This window comes from Arachis stenosperma, chromosome 5 (assembly GCF_014773155.1).
Source record: "Arachis stenosperma cultivar V10309 chromosome 5, arast.V10309.gnm1.PFL2, whole genome shotgun sequence".
Classification (NCBI taxonomy): domain Eukaryota; kingdom Viridiplantae; phylum Streptophyta; class Magnoliopsida; order Fabales; family Fabaceae; genus Arachis; species Arachis stenosperma.
In genome coordinates, this window is record NC_080381.1 from 113,739,229 (window position 1) to 113,755,146 (window position 15,918).

Sequence of the window (15,918 nt, forward strand, 5' to 3'; positions counted from 1 at the left end):
ATGAAGGCAAACATCCCAAACTATTTCACAATACACGGTCTTTGGCCACAATCTTGTGCTGAAAAGCCAGCGGATCATTTTAAGAGAAGTTCGGTGAGTTAATTAATTAGATTTTATCTATTTTTATTTATCTTATTATATAATAAATTAGTTATTAATTATTTTTATGATTTGTTCTTGTAGATTGATACATTGCAAGATGGATTTAACTATTATCGGTCAAGTCTAAAATCAGAAAAAACGAATATGGAGTTATGGATTGAAAAATGGGAAAAACATGGAACGTGTAGCCTTAAAAAGTTTAATCAATCTGAATATTTTAAACAGGCTATATTTATTACAGAATTTTTGGATATTCTAGTTGTATTTAAGAATGTTGGAATAATACCTCATAGAACTAAAACTTATAGTCGCATTGACATTGTTAATGCAATAAAAAAGACTAAGACTCATCAAGTTGAACCCGAACTTATTTGCTTCCAAGATCGGAGTGAAGTGTTATTGCGGGAGATTCGTGTGTACCTGGATGCTAACTTAGCCGAATATATTTCATGTCCTGTTAATAGATCCAAAGGTGTTATTTTATGCAAAACAAAGTCTAATGCTATTAAAATACCTGTGTAATATTTGTTTGTATCCAATATTATTATTATTAAGTGGGAAAAATAGGGATCAACTATTGATTTCCCATAAATAAATATGCTTGTATGGCCAGATAAATATGTGATAAATATGTGAGGAGTGTGTGGCATTTCTCCCCCCTCCCCACTTCAAGGTCTAGGGTTCAAACCCTAGAGGATGCAATTGAGGAAAAAATGTGATAAATATGTGAGGAGTGTGTGGGTGTGTTGTGTACCTAGGATTGGGGGTTGTCCAATCCATTGGGATACCTAGGATTGGGGGTTGTCCAATCCACCGACCAAAAAAAAAAAAAAAAAAAAGAATATGTTTGACTCTGTGTGCTATTTTTGTTTTGCGGTTCTACCTACATTTTACGGTTAGTTTTTTGGAAGGGGCATACTCTCATAAATACTCCAAACATCTCTTTTTTTAAATTGTTGACATGTCACATTTTAATTAGTTGTATCTAAAAAATTCGATTAATAAATTATTCTTTAAATCCGGTTTTAAAATCCAGTTGACTCTGTTTAGAACCGGGTCATGCTTAATTTTTTTGTGATGAGTAGTGTGTTATTTCATGTGTCATTTTTACCATGATAGTCGTATTTAATTGTTTATCTTTTGTTTGTCACGAACCTCAGGTTTCAAGCTCTGTGTTAAGTTAATAAATATTTTAATCCACTTATGTTGCATTTGGTTTTTTATTTAAAGGATCGAGCTAATGAGATATACAAGCGGGTTGAAGATCAGAAGTCTAGTAGATGAAGAAATCAGGATGCATTATTGGTATGAATAATCAAACTGTCAAAGCTACCAAGCCTTTAAAGAACCTTTTGTAGCCCTTGAAATGTAGAGCAGAAGAGAGCATAAAGGCCATATTTACAATTACATCTTAGATGCCATGGAAGCATTCTGTTTTGGCCGTATTTTTTAACCACTCTACTTGATATTAACTCAACCGTTCATTTTGATTCACCCTCCCTATTTGATGATTAATTCTTGGGGAATGAGGGGCCATTGATATAAAAAGTTGCTCGACCTTCTAAGAGTTTAAAAGGACATAAGAAATAATGTACTAATCATTTTCAGTCGTACAAGCAAGTTTTTTTCTCTCACCAACAAGTTAACGTTGTTTAATTAGTGGACTAATAATAATTAAACCCAAATCGGATATGCATGGGCATGGCTCTTGTATAAGCTCAATTTGCTAGTTTATATTGTGCATAAAATGGTAATTGTAACGTGTGTCGCTACACTCCACAATGTGCTACTACAAGTTGAAGCCTCTCGGTTTAAAAGGGTTAAAGTTGAAGTATACACAACTTGGGGCAAGAGAGAAACTATGTCTAGGTTCCTTAATAACTGAATATAGTACTTTCTTGATTTAGTTCATTATCAACAGACTTATATGAATTGTAGCCTTAGTTTAACCGTAGCTAATTGAACAGTTTTCTAAGTTCCTTAATAAGTGAATATAGTACTTTCTTGATTTAGTTCATTATCAACATACTTAAATGAATTGTAGCCTTAGTTTAACCGTGACTAACTGAACAGTTTTAATATATTAAGACCATCACAGCTAAGTTATTCTCTTCGTACATAATTATAATATTTAAAGAAAGATAGGATAGTAAGTAAAAAATCCATTATTTATATAGATAAACAAAAAAACGTATAATATCAATTCAATTTTAAACTTCTACATAATAACAAATAAGATTAATACATTCTTGTAAATACAACAAAAGATTCAACAAATACACATTTGTATGTGGCATGTCACCAAAGAGAATAAGCACTTCATTCTCATTTGCCATTCTACCAAACCAAGTCAAATAAGTAACTAAGTAGCCAAGCCAGGATCAATTAGGCTCTTTGAGTAAATAGAACTAACATAGTGATCTGAATGGTGGAACTTCTTCTGAAGTGATTCTAATCTCCAAAGTTAGTGAACCCTGTCTCTTTATACAGACATAATGCAACTCATAAAAATCTAAATCTTGTGCACAATGACACAATGTCATTAAAACAATTCAGCAACATGTTTGTCTTGTTGGTGCTCATCAAATTAGGAATTGATGGTGTCCATTTGCGTCAAATCCATTTTAGGCTTTTGGTCATAAATTTTCAAACAAAATGATATTAGCTTCTATCTAATCTTAATTTTGTAAGTAGGTCTACTTCATACTTACAATTCAAAATATAAAATTCCAAACCTTCTTATTGGCAAGGCCAACTTCTAACATCCAACATATTTAATAAAACAAAATCTCACAAACAATTATGACATAACATTTTCTTATAAGCGTGAGTTAAGACACATTATATACAAACGAATTAAACACAATTCTAAAACAAAAGAGATAAGTTTAGAAAAATGAACCTGAAACTCAGCCATCTTGTCCTTCAGTTTTTTTTTTCAAGGAATTCCAAAAAAAATTTAATACAACAGATGGAGATAACATTAGTCAAATATTAAGCAAATAATAATTATTGTATAATACTATTACTTTAGAAGTCCAACAGTGTGATCCAATATTATAGGTAGATTTAACTTTTTGCTATCTTATCCTTTCAAAACATTATTGAATCCTTTCAATAAACCTTGCAAGAAATGTAGTATTAATTAAACTATTGTCTCTTTAATCTAGTATACAAAAGTTGAAAAATTTTGATAATAAAAAAATACTCGTACTACTACTTTTTTTCTTTTTCTTTATTTTTTTTTAAAAATTTGCTCCCTTCCATAAACCAATCATAAACCAAAACAAAGCTAACCCAAAACAGAATCACAGAGAAGGCCACTTCATTACTGTTTAGTAGTATATACACCTAAATGAACAATTTTCTAGCCTAATAAGAACAAATTTCCAGTCCTCAAATCTACCTGACTACAAAGCGTAGTATTTTTGGAATTCTACAAAATTTAGTGCAAGCAGGGATGGTCTTGCAGATTCAATTCATAGAATACACAAATAATGCAAAAGTAATTCAATTCGCAGATTTCTACAGCTAGACAAATGCAAGCAGGAATGATTTCAATACCACAAATTGCAGTATAACCATCATCTTAACAAGTTATGAAAGTAAAAAAATTATAAAAAAATCTCAGGACTTCAATTCATAGATTAAAATTTAACACTACTTATCTATGAAAAATTGAATATTGAATATACAAATCAGTTATACATTATGTAATCACGACACGAATTAAGATCAGAGCAACTAACCAAGGTCACGGTGGCAAGCTAACGATGATGAGGTGGTTGTCCAGCGGCGGCTAGAGAACCTATCTTCAGATGGTCCTGCATTGGCAAAAGGAGAGAAGATGGGAACACAGTGGAAAAGAAGATTGGTCCTATGTTGGCTAAACGGCGACTCACTCAGCTTACAAACGCTACGACGGCGACGCTGATGTCGTGCTTGACGTGCTGGTCCTGCGTTCTGCGATGGGAGAAGATGAGTGGCTACTAACTTCAGCTTGCGACGGCGACTCACCCAACTCACGGTGGCTACCACGGCAACAACGAGGTGGTGGTCCTGGTGCGAGCGTTAGTTGGAGTAGCGGCTCCAGCTGAGAAGATGATGGTCCCTAAACCGAGAAGATGAGCAGATGAGATAAGTACATAACTGAACCCTAATTTGATTTGACAAAGGATACATTTGGAATTAGCAATTTTGAATGTGGGTATTTTGGACAGAGTTGTAGTGACTTTATATAAAAAATATTAATGTTTAAAATTTAATTTAGAGTAAAGGACAAATAGGTCCCTGACCTTTTTTTTCGCGGACATTTTTGTCCTTAAGGATTGGAAAATACATTCATGTCCCTGACCCTTCCAAAACGCGGACAAATTGACCTCTCCGTTGAAGTGACACTGTTAGACTCAACGGAAAACGCTGACGTGGCTCCCGTGGCGCTGACCTGGCCGTTACGGGAGCACGTGGCATGTAGCTTTTCAAAACAGGACACATTAGTCCTCTCACACCAAACTATGTAGCTTTTCAAAACAGGACATATTAGTCCTCCCACCCCAAAATGACGTCGTTTTACCCAAACCCCCAATCTTTCATATTTATGAGCCCTAATCCTTCCACAGATCAGCCACCTCCAACCCCAACCACCTCTTGCCCCTGACTCCCTCTTCCACCACCACCTACGCTGCCCCTCCTCTCCTTGCCCCATCCCCCTCCCTCTCCACTCCCTCGCTCACCTAGATCCCCCGTCCATGGTGGCCGGAGCTTCTCCACCACCGCACGTACACATAGATGACGATGAACCATAACAGCAACTCACATGTTCTTCTTCCTCTGCAATGCCATCGCCTCTCTCCTTCTCACCCCTCAACAACCTCAAGCGCTTCAAATCCCTCAAGCTCTGCATTTCAAAGTCTCTCCTCAACGCTCATTCCCTCTACGAAGTCGTTTCATCTCTCGATCACTTCCACCCTAAGGGCATTCACTTACCTTCTCGTGTTCTTGCCATCCTCTTGCGCCATTGTTCCGCCTCCAAATCCTACCGTGAGGGCAAATTGGTCCATTTGCATCTCAAGCTCACCGGTTTCAAACGTCCCACTACGTATTTGGCCAACTATTTGATCTGTATGTACTTTAGTTGCGGCAATTTTGTTAGTGCCCACAAGGTGTTCGACAAAATGGAGGCTAGAAATTTGTATTCTTGGAACAATATGATTTCTGGGTATGTGAAATTGGGCATGATGAAGCAAGCTCGGGATGTGTTTGATAGAATGCCTGAGAGGGATTTCGTGTCGTGGAATACGATGATTGTTGGGTATGCGCGTAATGGGGTGTTTGGTGAGGCTTTGAGGTTTTATGGGGAGTTGAGGAGATTGTGTATTGGGTATAATGGGTTTAGTTTTGCAAGTGTGTTGATTGTTTGTGTGAAGATGAAAGATTTTGAGCTTTCTAGGAAGGTTCATGCACAGGTTTTGGTTGTTGGATTTTTTACCAATGTAGTTGTATCATAAGACTAGAACAGAACAGTGAGACACGGTGGTTGTGGAGGGTGCGCATGGGGAGGGGAGGGGAGTAGAGTGTGTTCGGGTAAGCGAGGGAGTGGAGAGGGAGGGGGATGGGGCAAGGAGAGGAGGGGCAGTATAGGTGGTGCCGTGGTGGTGGAAGAGGGAGTCAGAGGCAGGAGGTGGTTGGAGTTGGAGGTGGCTGATCTGTGGAAGGATTAGGGCTCATAAATGTGAAAGATTGGGGGTTTGGGTGAAACGACGTCGTTTTGGGGTGGGAGGACTAATATGTCCTGTTTTGAAAAGCTACATATTTTGGTGTGAGAGGACTAATGTGTCCTGTTTTGAAAAGCTACATGCCACGTGTGCTCCCGTAACGGCCAGGTCAGCGCCACGGGAGCCACGTCAGCGTTTTCCATTGAGTCTAACGGTGTCACTTCAACGGAGGGATCAATTTGTCCGCGTTTTGGAAGGGTCAGGGACATGAATGTATTTTCCAATCCTTGAGGACGAAAATGTCCGCAAAAAAAAAGGTCAGGGACCTATTTGTCCTTTACTCTTTAATTTATCTAATTTTCAATTGAACCAATTTATTCGATCTAATTTAGATAAAATTAATATAATTTAATTAATTATGTGTGTTATAATTTGATTAGTTAAAATAAAAAATTTATAAAAAAATATTTTAAATATCTTTATGTAAACGGCCTCCTTTTTAAAAATATACTATAATGAAATATGGTTTTATATTTGCCAAAATCAATAAGAAAATAACTAAATATTATGCAGGGAAGTTTCCCATAAGTAGGTAATGATACAACATTACAAAGAATGAATAAATTCCCAATGAGTTTGGCTGTATATAAGAAAATAATATTAAAATCTTTGAATCTTATATTCTTTTCTTTGCTTATTCCCTTCCGGATTATTAAATTTCTAAATTTTTTTATTATTTTATTTGTTGTTATCGCATCATTTAATATTTTATTAATTTATTATTTTATTGAATTTTATTGTTATTTTTTATACATAATTAAATAAATATTTTTTTATTAGTCAAATTTTTTATTGTATAACACTTTTCTAAAAATAGTGTTTGTGTTTGTATATAATGTTACCAAAAAATTGATAACAATAAAAAAAATCCTGCATTCTTAGATAAAAAAATGTTAAACAGAAGATATTAAAGACTTACTTGTGATAGAATTCTATTCTAAGAATAACATTGCAATTATTAACAAAAATAAATGCTTCAAGATTATTAGTTCTAAATGCATCTCCAACAGGTTTAAATTCTTGAAACAATCAAGTGATAACACACAATTTCGTTCTTGTAATTCCTACGATAAACGACCATAGTACATGATTATTTGTCACAACAAAAATAACGATCAAGTTATAATCTATGAAACACGGATACTTTGCTGAGTTGCCGTATTTGCGTGTCAGACACATTTCAGACACGACACTCATCGACACTCGTCCGACACGCGTGTCTGCTGTGTCCAAATCTTGTCTTAATAAAAAATAAAAAATTCTTCTCCGGACACACTTAGATACACCTAAATATCATTACGTGTCAGCGTGTCCGGTCTTATTCTTAATATATATTCTTAAAATAAATTTAGATATAGTATATATTATTATTTATTAAAACAAAAAAATATTTTAAATACTTGATATAATTATAATAAGATATTAAAAATAATTTAAAAAATTAATTTATTTGTTAATATCAATAAAATATTAAAATATCATTACAATTTATCTAAAAAATATTTTATATTTTATACGTATGCGTGTTCCCGTGTCATGTAAGATTTTAAAATTCGCATGTCAACGTGTCCCGTGTCGTGTCGTGTCCCTTGTCCGTGTCAGTGTCCGTGCATCATAGGTTATAATTAAAACTTATTTTAAACATTCAAAAGAAAATTTAATCATATTAATTATTAAAATTTTTTTAAAGAAATGCTAAAGAGTCAGTAAATTTTAGGATTTGTAATTATTAATTATTAATCATCATTAATATTTTTAATGGTGTGAAATTTTATTTCATAATAAAAAATTATTTACTTTTTTTTTTGCTAGTTAAATATTAGCCAAATTATAATAAAACTGTGGGTCTCCTAAATTTTCTCAATTTTTTATACAATTTATAAAGGTTAGACACAAAAATATACTTAAAAAAATGGTGAGAATAGTCAAAATCAAAGGCGTCGTTATGTTCTTATTATAACAAATTGTATATGTATCATGTATCGTTATTAAAATTTATTAAATGTATATTATAGTAATAGTAATACATATGAAATTAATCAAAATAATAAGTATTTTATTTCATGGAAATAAAAGACAGTTTAGACCAAAAAATTTATGTGCAAAATTCCTCGAACTTTTTTATCTTTATAATTTATAATTTCCTTAAAAGAGAAGGAAAAAAAAAAAGAAAATTGTGAGTATGGAATTGTTTTTTTAGTTTTACACTACTAATTGATTGAATAAGAAAAAAACTCATATTTTATAGCGCAATTCAATCGATTGTGTAACATTTTCAATTAATTAAATTATGAAAAAATTCATATTATCAAGCGAAATTTGATTGATTGAATTACCAACAAACACAATTTTGCTAATTTGTACAATGTAATGAATCAATAATAAAAAAAATTCGTTAATTCACGTTGCCAAAATATTTATGGAAGTCACGATTAATGGAAGATGTATTTCGTTGTTGTTTTTGTTTCTAATTGTTAATAATATTATTAATGAATAATAAAATAATAAATTATAAAATAGAGGATAGATTTTATAATTGAATAATATATAAAGGATTAAATTTATAATTAAAATTAAATAAAAATTATTTAACAATTATTAAAAACTTAAAAAATATGTTTTATTATTGAACCATTTAATAATCCAAATGTTGTAAAACCATCGAATCCTATCCCTTCACAATGTATGAATGTAATACAAATTAGTCTATCAAACCAATTTCAACTACCAACATGAATATTAAAATTAGTTTTCATCTTAGAAAGTTTACACACTCTTTTCATACCCAGTTTAAGTATGATACAAAAACTTTATGAACATCTTACACTTAAATTTTTATCTTTACTAATCAATTAATTTCTTTCGTGAAAGAAAGGAGGCTTTCCTTATAAATCCATGTACTAAACATGAGTGTTTTGATATTAATATTGTGAATTACTTTGCCCGTAATGACATCAAAAGAAGCCAATTCATTGCTGTCATTTCTGATAAAAAATATTATATCACATTTGTTGCCCATTCTCACGGTTGGTATACGAAGATCGGAGAAAGGTCCAAGTGTAAATGTGAAAAGTTTTACCCAAGATTCTTTCACACCAACTTCACCCAAAATGGACATTTCAATGCGACTATCCTCATCAAAAGAAGAAATCAGAGTAACAGACTCGTTGAGCACTACCAAAGATCTCGTAGGGTGAGCATCATTTATTTGCAGCCAAACAATTGATGTAGTTTGAAACGTTTCGGTGCTAAGATTAAATGACACAAGTACCTGTTCTTCGAATCCATTAGTGGCAAACTCGCTACCCCACCAATGGCATACTCCATTCAAGTACGCTACAGAAGCTTTATTTATATTTGTCGTCTTAGTCATTTCAAGATCAAGCTTCTTCCAACAATTATCTTTTAGACTATAAATTTGCCAAATTCTTAGAGTAGGCTCTTCTAAGAATATTCCATTATAAACATACATATAATATGCACAATGAATCACTTTATAGTCATCATTCATATTATCATAACCAAAACCCTGAACTGTTACATGACCATGAAAGCCGGGCTCATCATTAATAATAATACTCGGAGGAATAATTTTATGTTCGTCGGTTTTAGGATTCCAAAGTCCTATTTCTATATTAGTACCACCTTCTACATAGTGACATATAATGCCATTAACACAGTCTAAAACACAGCTAGAATCATCATACCCCTCAAACAGACTTGGCATAACTAATGTAACTATATTTTCATATCTCTTTTCAGAAAGCAAATGTACATTATTTCCATAAACGTTTCCAGTGCTTTTGGAACACTCTCTCCATAGAAGCAGAGGCGATGAATGAGCAGATTTAGATTTTAAATTCTCATAGTACATGCTTTTAAAATCAGGATTTTCAAGTAAATTTAGCCAAAACTTTTGCACACAATTAAATCGCTTCAAAGATTTAACAGGTAATTTTGCTAGAATTTCCAATGCAAGATCATTAAAAATCTGATTGCTGTGATTTGCCATTTACATAAAAAAAAAAAAGATGAAAACAAATAGAAGATAAGATCTTACGCTTGTGTTGTGCTTTGCAAAATATAATGAAAAAAAATTAGAATACTAACATACAAGTTTAGAAAATTTTAATGGTATTACGTTTTTATCGCTCTAGAAAGTTTAGAAAGTTTAAAAAGTTTTAATGGTATTTATTTCTCTCCTAATCAAAATCTCTAATATATAGGACTACATAAAAAACCAATCAAATTGATTGATCAAAAATATATATCACAAATTTAAATAGGATAAAAAGGAAGCTGACATCACTTGTGAGCACTTAAATTGTATTTGTAATCACAAACATAAATATATAATTATTACTCATTACGCTTAGTTTATTTCTAAATAATACTGGATTCTACTAGTTAAAAAAAATAAATAAAGAATCTAAACTCGAAATAACTTAATTTAGATTAATTATAGAATAAAGAACCTAAACTAAAAATAGCTACTTGTCATTGATGTTTTGCTTGTACAAAATAGTAAAGTAAATAGATCTTAAAAAGAGATCTTAATTTAGATTAATTATAGTATAAAAATGTAAATTTATATAAAAATACAGGGATTTATTTTAAACCATAAAAATTATTATTTATAGTACTAATAACACTATTAGCATAACATGTGTAGTTGTTTTCAACCACAAAATTATAATGTGTACAAAATAAATTTTTAAATAAAAGAGATGTATTTTTTATTTATTTAATTATTATTATAGTGTGATAAATATGGATCAATTATTGATTTTTAAAAATAAATAAATATAAAAATATATTTTATCATCTTCTAGATTATTATTAGGAAATTTCAGGAAAGAATTATAATAAAAGAACACATAACTAAAAAAATGATAAAATTTTACGTCTAATTAAAAATTTTAAGATATTAAGTTAATAAGTCTTTTATCTTATATATTCTTTATTTATTCATATTTTTTTTATATGAGATTAATTTTTTATATTCGTCACCTTTACAATTTTAATAATAGTATAATAATAAAATAATAAAAAAATTAGACGTAAAAACGTTTCGTAATTAGATATATTATTATTCAACTTTTAAATTATTATTATAGACATATTTACTACTCGATTAAAAATTGACATATTATTATATTCTTTAATTATATAACATTGTCATTCTGATATATTTTTTTGTTAAATTTAAAATTATTCAATTTTTTAAAACTGATATTTATAATTATTTCAATCTTATATATTAATGATTGTTGTCAATTGATGATAAAGGTATTACTTGAAACCGAAGTGATAATATAATAGTAAAAATAATAAAAAATAAACAAAAATAAAACAAATTGGAACCAAACTCCATGATGATTGATAAGCAAATTATAAAGTACAGCGGACATATTATATGAGTGGCATTTTATTATACAGATTGAAGTTGTATAGAGATAATTAAATTTTTTTATAGATATTTTTAATTATTTTATTAATGTTCAACATGTGAATCTTAGTATTTTCAATTTCTCTTTTATCACATAAAAAAAATCTATAAACTTACATCTTTATCTTATAATTCACCATCATATGATCATGTTCTATATATAGATAAATGCAGTAATTGAAAGATCATGTTCTAGCCTATATTATACATGGAATAATTTTTTAAATAAGATAATAATAGTAATTAACTACAACGAGCACTTACGCACATGTCATGCATGATAATGAATATGCATGTCTAGACATGCATTCTAATTCTTTGTCATCTGATTTATCTCAAACATCATTAAATTTGAGGATATATTTAAGGTAACAATAGAAAGTGATGAGTTTGAAAAACTCTAATTTAATTTGATGATGAATAAATATTATTAAAAATAATTAATTATAAAATTATTAATTTGATCTGAATTCATACTTGTTTAATTAATAATTTTGTTATGCAGATTTTGTATTGGGTCAAAAAAATAGCAAGTCCAATGGAGAAATAAAATTCAACCTTGTACAAAAATATATCTAAAAATATGTGGCTGAATTTTTTATTGTGATAGTTGGGTCAGATTTAATGGTGTAGACCAAAATCAATTGTTGGTGCAAGACCAAATAGGTTGGTCCAAAATTAAAAAGGAAATGGGGCCCAACTGTTAAGCTATTCTTTTATCATCATGGTAAAATTCAATTTTTGTTATATAGCTGCATGTTTCCACGGACACCAATCTCCCACTAACGAATAGATTTCAAATTTATTCAATTGTGTTTAATGCCTTGGTAAATGGAAAGAGAAAAAATCTGAAAATTGATTTGATGGCATTTATTTAGCAGTGCCCCTTGATGCCAAAAGGGGGAGAAAGTGCTGAAAATTGAAATTAACAAAACAGGGATGAACTTCTTGTTTGGATTCATGACCTCCCTCGTTTTAAGTTTCAATATTTTGTTATGTGTTTGATGTTAATAACGCATCTGATTGATGCTTGCTATTTTGAGTTGATGATTGAAGCTTTGAAGTTTGAAAATTGCTATGGTTTGAAAAGATCAAGCTTGATTAAAAATATTTTCCTTACCATAATTACTTTGCTCTGATTTGTTGATTGGAAAATGTTTTTAAAACATATTGAACAGCAATTTATTTTTCAAAAATATTTTGGTTGATTATTTTTGTGTGTTTGAGCAGACAATCAATTTATTGATAACAAATGAGTTTTGTATACCAAACTCTACTCATAATTCAAGCATTCAACATTTCAAAAAAATTATATGTTGAATAACATTGTTACTTGAAGCTTGATTAAATTATTACAGGTTAGTGCTTCCCTTGGTAAAAACAGCATATATTAAGGGGGAGCCATGTGACAATTAGAAAGTGGGAGAAATTCAAATATTCAAAAGGAGTATTCTATACTCTAATCTTTAATTTCTTTCCATTTCAATTTTTAATAATGTTTGTCATCAATGGGGAGATTGATGAGTTTGGAAAACTCTAACTTAATTTGATGATGAACAAAGACTTTTAAAAATAATTAATTACAAAATTATTAATTTGATTTTAATTCATACTTGCTTAATTAATAATTTTGTTGTGCAGATTTTGTGTCGGGCCAAAAAAAATAGCAAGCCCAATGGAGAAATAAAATTCAGCCTTATGCAAAAATATATCTAATAATATGTGGCTGAATTTTTTATTATGATAGTTGGGTCAGATTTAATGGTGTAGACCAAAATCAATTGTTGGTGCAAGACCAAATAGGTTGGTCCAAAATTAAAAAGAAAATGGAGCCCAACGGTTAAGCTATTCTTTTATCATCATGGTGAAATCCAATTTTTGTTATATAGCTGCATGTTTCCACTTTCCACAGACATCAATCTCCCACTAAGGAATGGATTTTAAATTTATTCAATTGTGTTTAATGCCTTGGTAAATGGAAAGAGAAAACAATCTGAAAATTGATTTGATGGCATTTATCGAGATATGCATGTTACAAGGCAAAAGCATGGGAAGTGGGATTAATTGATTTTAATTGATTATAATTTATATCACACATTACTTCCATTGCTTTTCTTCTTTCTACTCTCTCTTCTCTCTCTTTGTATTTGGTCACCTCACTGTCAAAGAAGAAAATGGTAGAAGCAAGTAAAGGAAGCAGATACTAGGCATGAGTAAGTAAACTTAACTCATTTTCATTTTCTTCCTTAGTTACATAGCAAGCTTTTTTCTGTTCTCTCTCCTCTCTCTTTCGGTCTTGTCTCGCAGGAAAGGAGGAATGAAGCAAGATATCAGTAAAAATCACAGAGAAGCTAGGACCAAGAAAAAAACCATTGTGATGATGGCATCAAGAAAAAGAAAACATAAAGTATGTAGTGGCTGAGATTCTTATCACTTTTGGTAAGATTTTGTGATGAGATCTTGGCTTCTTCATACTCAAAAAGAAAGAAGGAGATTCGGCCAGCAAGGATGAGATTCTTGGAGGCATGGCTTGTCTCTGATTCTGCTCAACCACCACAGGAAGTAGCTAGAGTGGCGAAGTGATGGAAGAGGCAGAGATTGGAGCAGATGAAGCCATCATCATCATGAAGCATCAAGGGCCAGAAATCTATCTTGGAGAGGAAGCCAATGATGGAGCGCTCGGATTGATGAAGAGTGATGACCAAGAAAGGACTAGAGGTATTTGCATGTTGGTTTTTGCATGAGTTTCCTCTTCTCTCTCTGTGGCCGAACCGGTTTGTTTTGAAGGAAAAGAAGCTAAGCTCGGTTTTGTGTTTCAACTGTGGAGGCTTCACTTCTCTATAAAAGGGGGTGAACAGTCATGGTTTGAAGCAAGGAGTAAGATTTGAGAGTGCAAGGCATAGAAGTCTCAGAGCTACCTAAGCTAGTAGTTTTTCTTCTCCTTCAATGTATTCTGTTTTGTATTTTTCTGTTTAATTTTGTCATGTCTTGAGTCTCATGGAAAAAAGGCAAACAGTGAGGTTTGTATGAAAAAGTCATAGAGCGGAAAAAGGCAGAGAGCACAAAATTAAAAGAAAAAGTCATAGATGTCCTTAGAGTTCCTTTGTTCATCTATGTTGTGCTTCATGATTCTGTGGGAATCCCCTTGTAAGTTGGGTTAGCACTTTACAATTTGTATTCTGGAAGATTATAGTGAAATTCCATCATGTTTGTGATGGAGACTGGATGTAGGCTGCAATGCACTTAGCAGCCGAACCAGGATATATCTGGGTATAAATTTTTCTCTCTCCTACTCCATTTCTGATTCTACTGCACAGGAGCTAAAAATAAAAATGTCTCATGTCAAGTGACGTGACAAAATGAAAAAGTCTCATGGCTAAGGACGAGATAAAAACAGAAAAGTCTCCTCTAAGTTCAGCAAATGTTAGCAAGCAAAAAGGGGATTAAGATTCAACCCCCCTTTTTTTAGCCACTGAAACCATCAGAAAGGACAAGAATCCTTGAAAATATAGGAGTGGGTGGAAACAGAGTGCGAAGATATTTGGGAATGATAAATATTTTTTTAAATATTTTTATTATTTTTTAAAAAAATTAAATTATTAAATTAATTTTTATTATTTTATTCACTAATTTATATTTCTATTACAGATTACAATTCTGTATGATTAATTTTTTTTAACTTGTCAGTTATATGATAAAGAAAATAATATAAATTATTAACGACTTCTATATTATCATAACTACTTATTAATGCATATAATAGATACAATTGAACGTAATCCAAGGAATAAATAATAGCAAAATTTAAACATATTCTGAATTTATAAAATATAATTGATCTATAAATACACCAGAAAAAAATTATTCTATGCACTGAAATACTACAGTAGCTTTTTCCTTTTCCATTTGTGTGGTGTGTGTATGTAAGGAGAAAGGGGTAAATAAAGGAAAGAAAAGAACTATAATGCGGATGGTACTCTAAAATCAGTTTAAATATACAGGACAAATAAAGAAAAATAGGAAAAATTCTAACAAGTCACTGGATATTACCAACTTAACTCACCACTAATTCTAAATCCATACCATGACTAATCCTATAATCTACTCCTCAAATTAAATTCTAACAAGTCAATGAATATTGCCAACTGACCACTCCCATTCACTTTCCTTAAAAAATGGTACAAAAGTTTTTACTGTGTCCTTCTCTATAAAATAATTTAATAATTATATACATTTAAAAAATACACTTAATTTAAGATAACGAGAGTGATACATAAAAAATTAGAAGATTTTAGGTTTAACATATGTAGTGATAAATATACTTTATTAGTTTAAATATAAATATATATTTGCATATAGTTATCAATAAAATTTTATCGTGCTATTAAAATAATTTGATTTTTTGTAATTATTATTAACTTTAAAAGCCATATATTATTATAATAATGATAGCATACAAATTTTACACTTCTATCATGATTATTCAAGTATTCGAATGGTCTTAATGCATTAAACTTAATTTTATATTACCAGGTATCGTTTAATTTGCTCCAATTTCCTCTACGTATTCTAAAAAAGTAGCAACTCATGCTA

The 15,918-nt window shown here is 30.9% G+C and overlaps 2 protein-coding genes across 2 annotated transcripts; one reads left to right on the forward strand and one right to left on the reverse strand.

Annotated features, from left to right (window-relative positions):
- Positions 1-624, forward strand: LOC130981106 (ribonuclease S-7-like). The gene is made up of 2 exons (XM_057904730.1): positions 1-93; positions 184-624. The coding sequence occupies exons 1-2, from the start codon at positions 1-3 to the stop codon at positions 622-624; spliced, it is 534 nt and encodes a 177-aa protein (XP_057760713.1).
- Positions 625-8,724: 8,100 nt separating this feature from the next.
- Positions 8,725-9,888, reverse strand: LOC130981107 (putative F-box protein At3g16210). Its single transcript, XM_057904731.1, has one exon. It carries the CDS (start codon positions 9,886-9,888, stop codon positions 8,725-8,727), a length of 1,164 nt encoding a protein of 387 aa, XP_057760714.1.
- Positions 9,889-15,918: the final 6,030 nt, after the last annotated feature.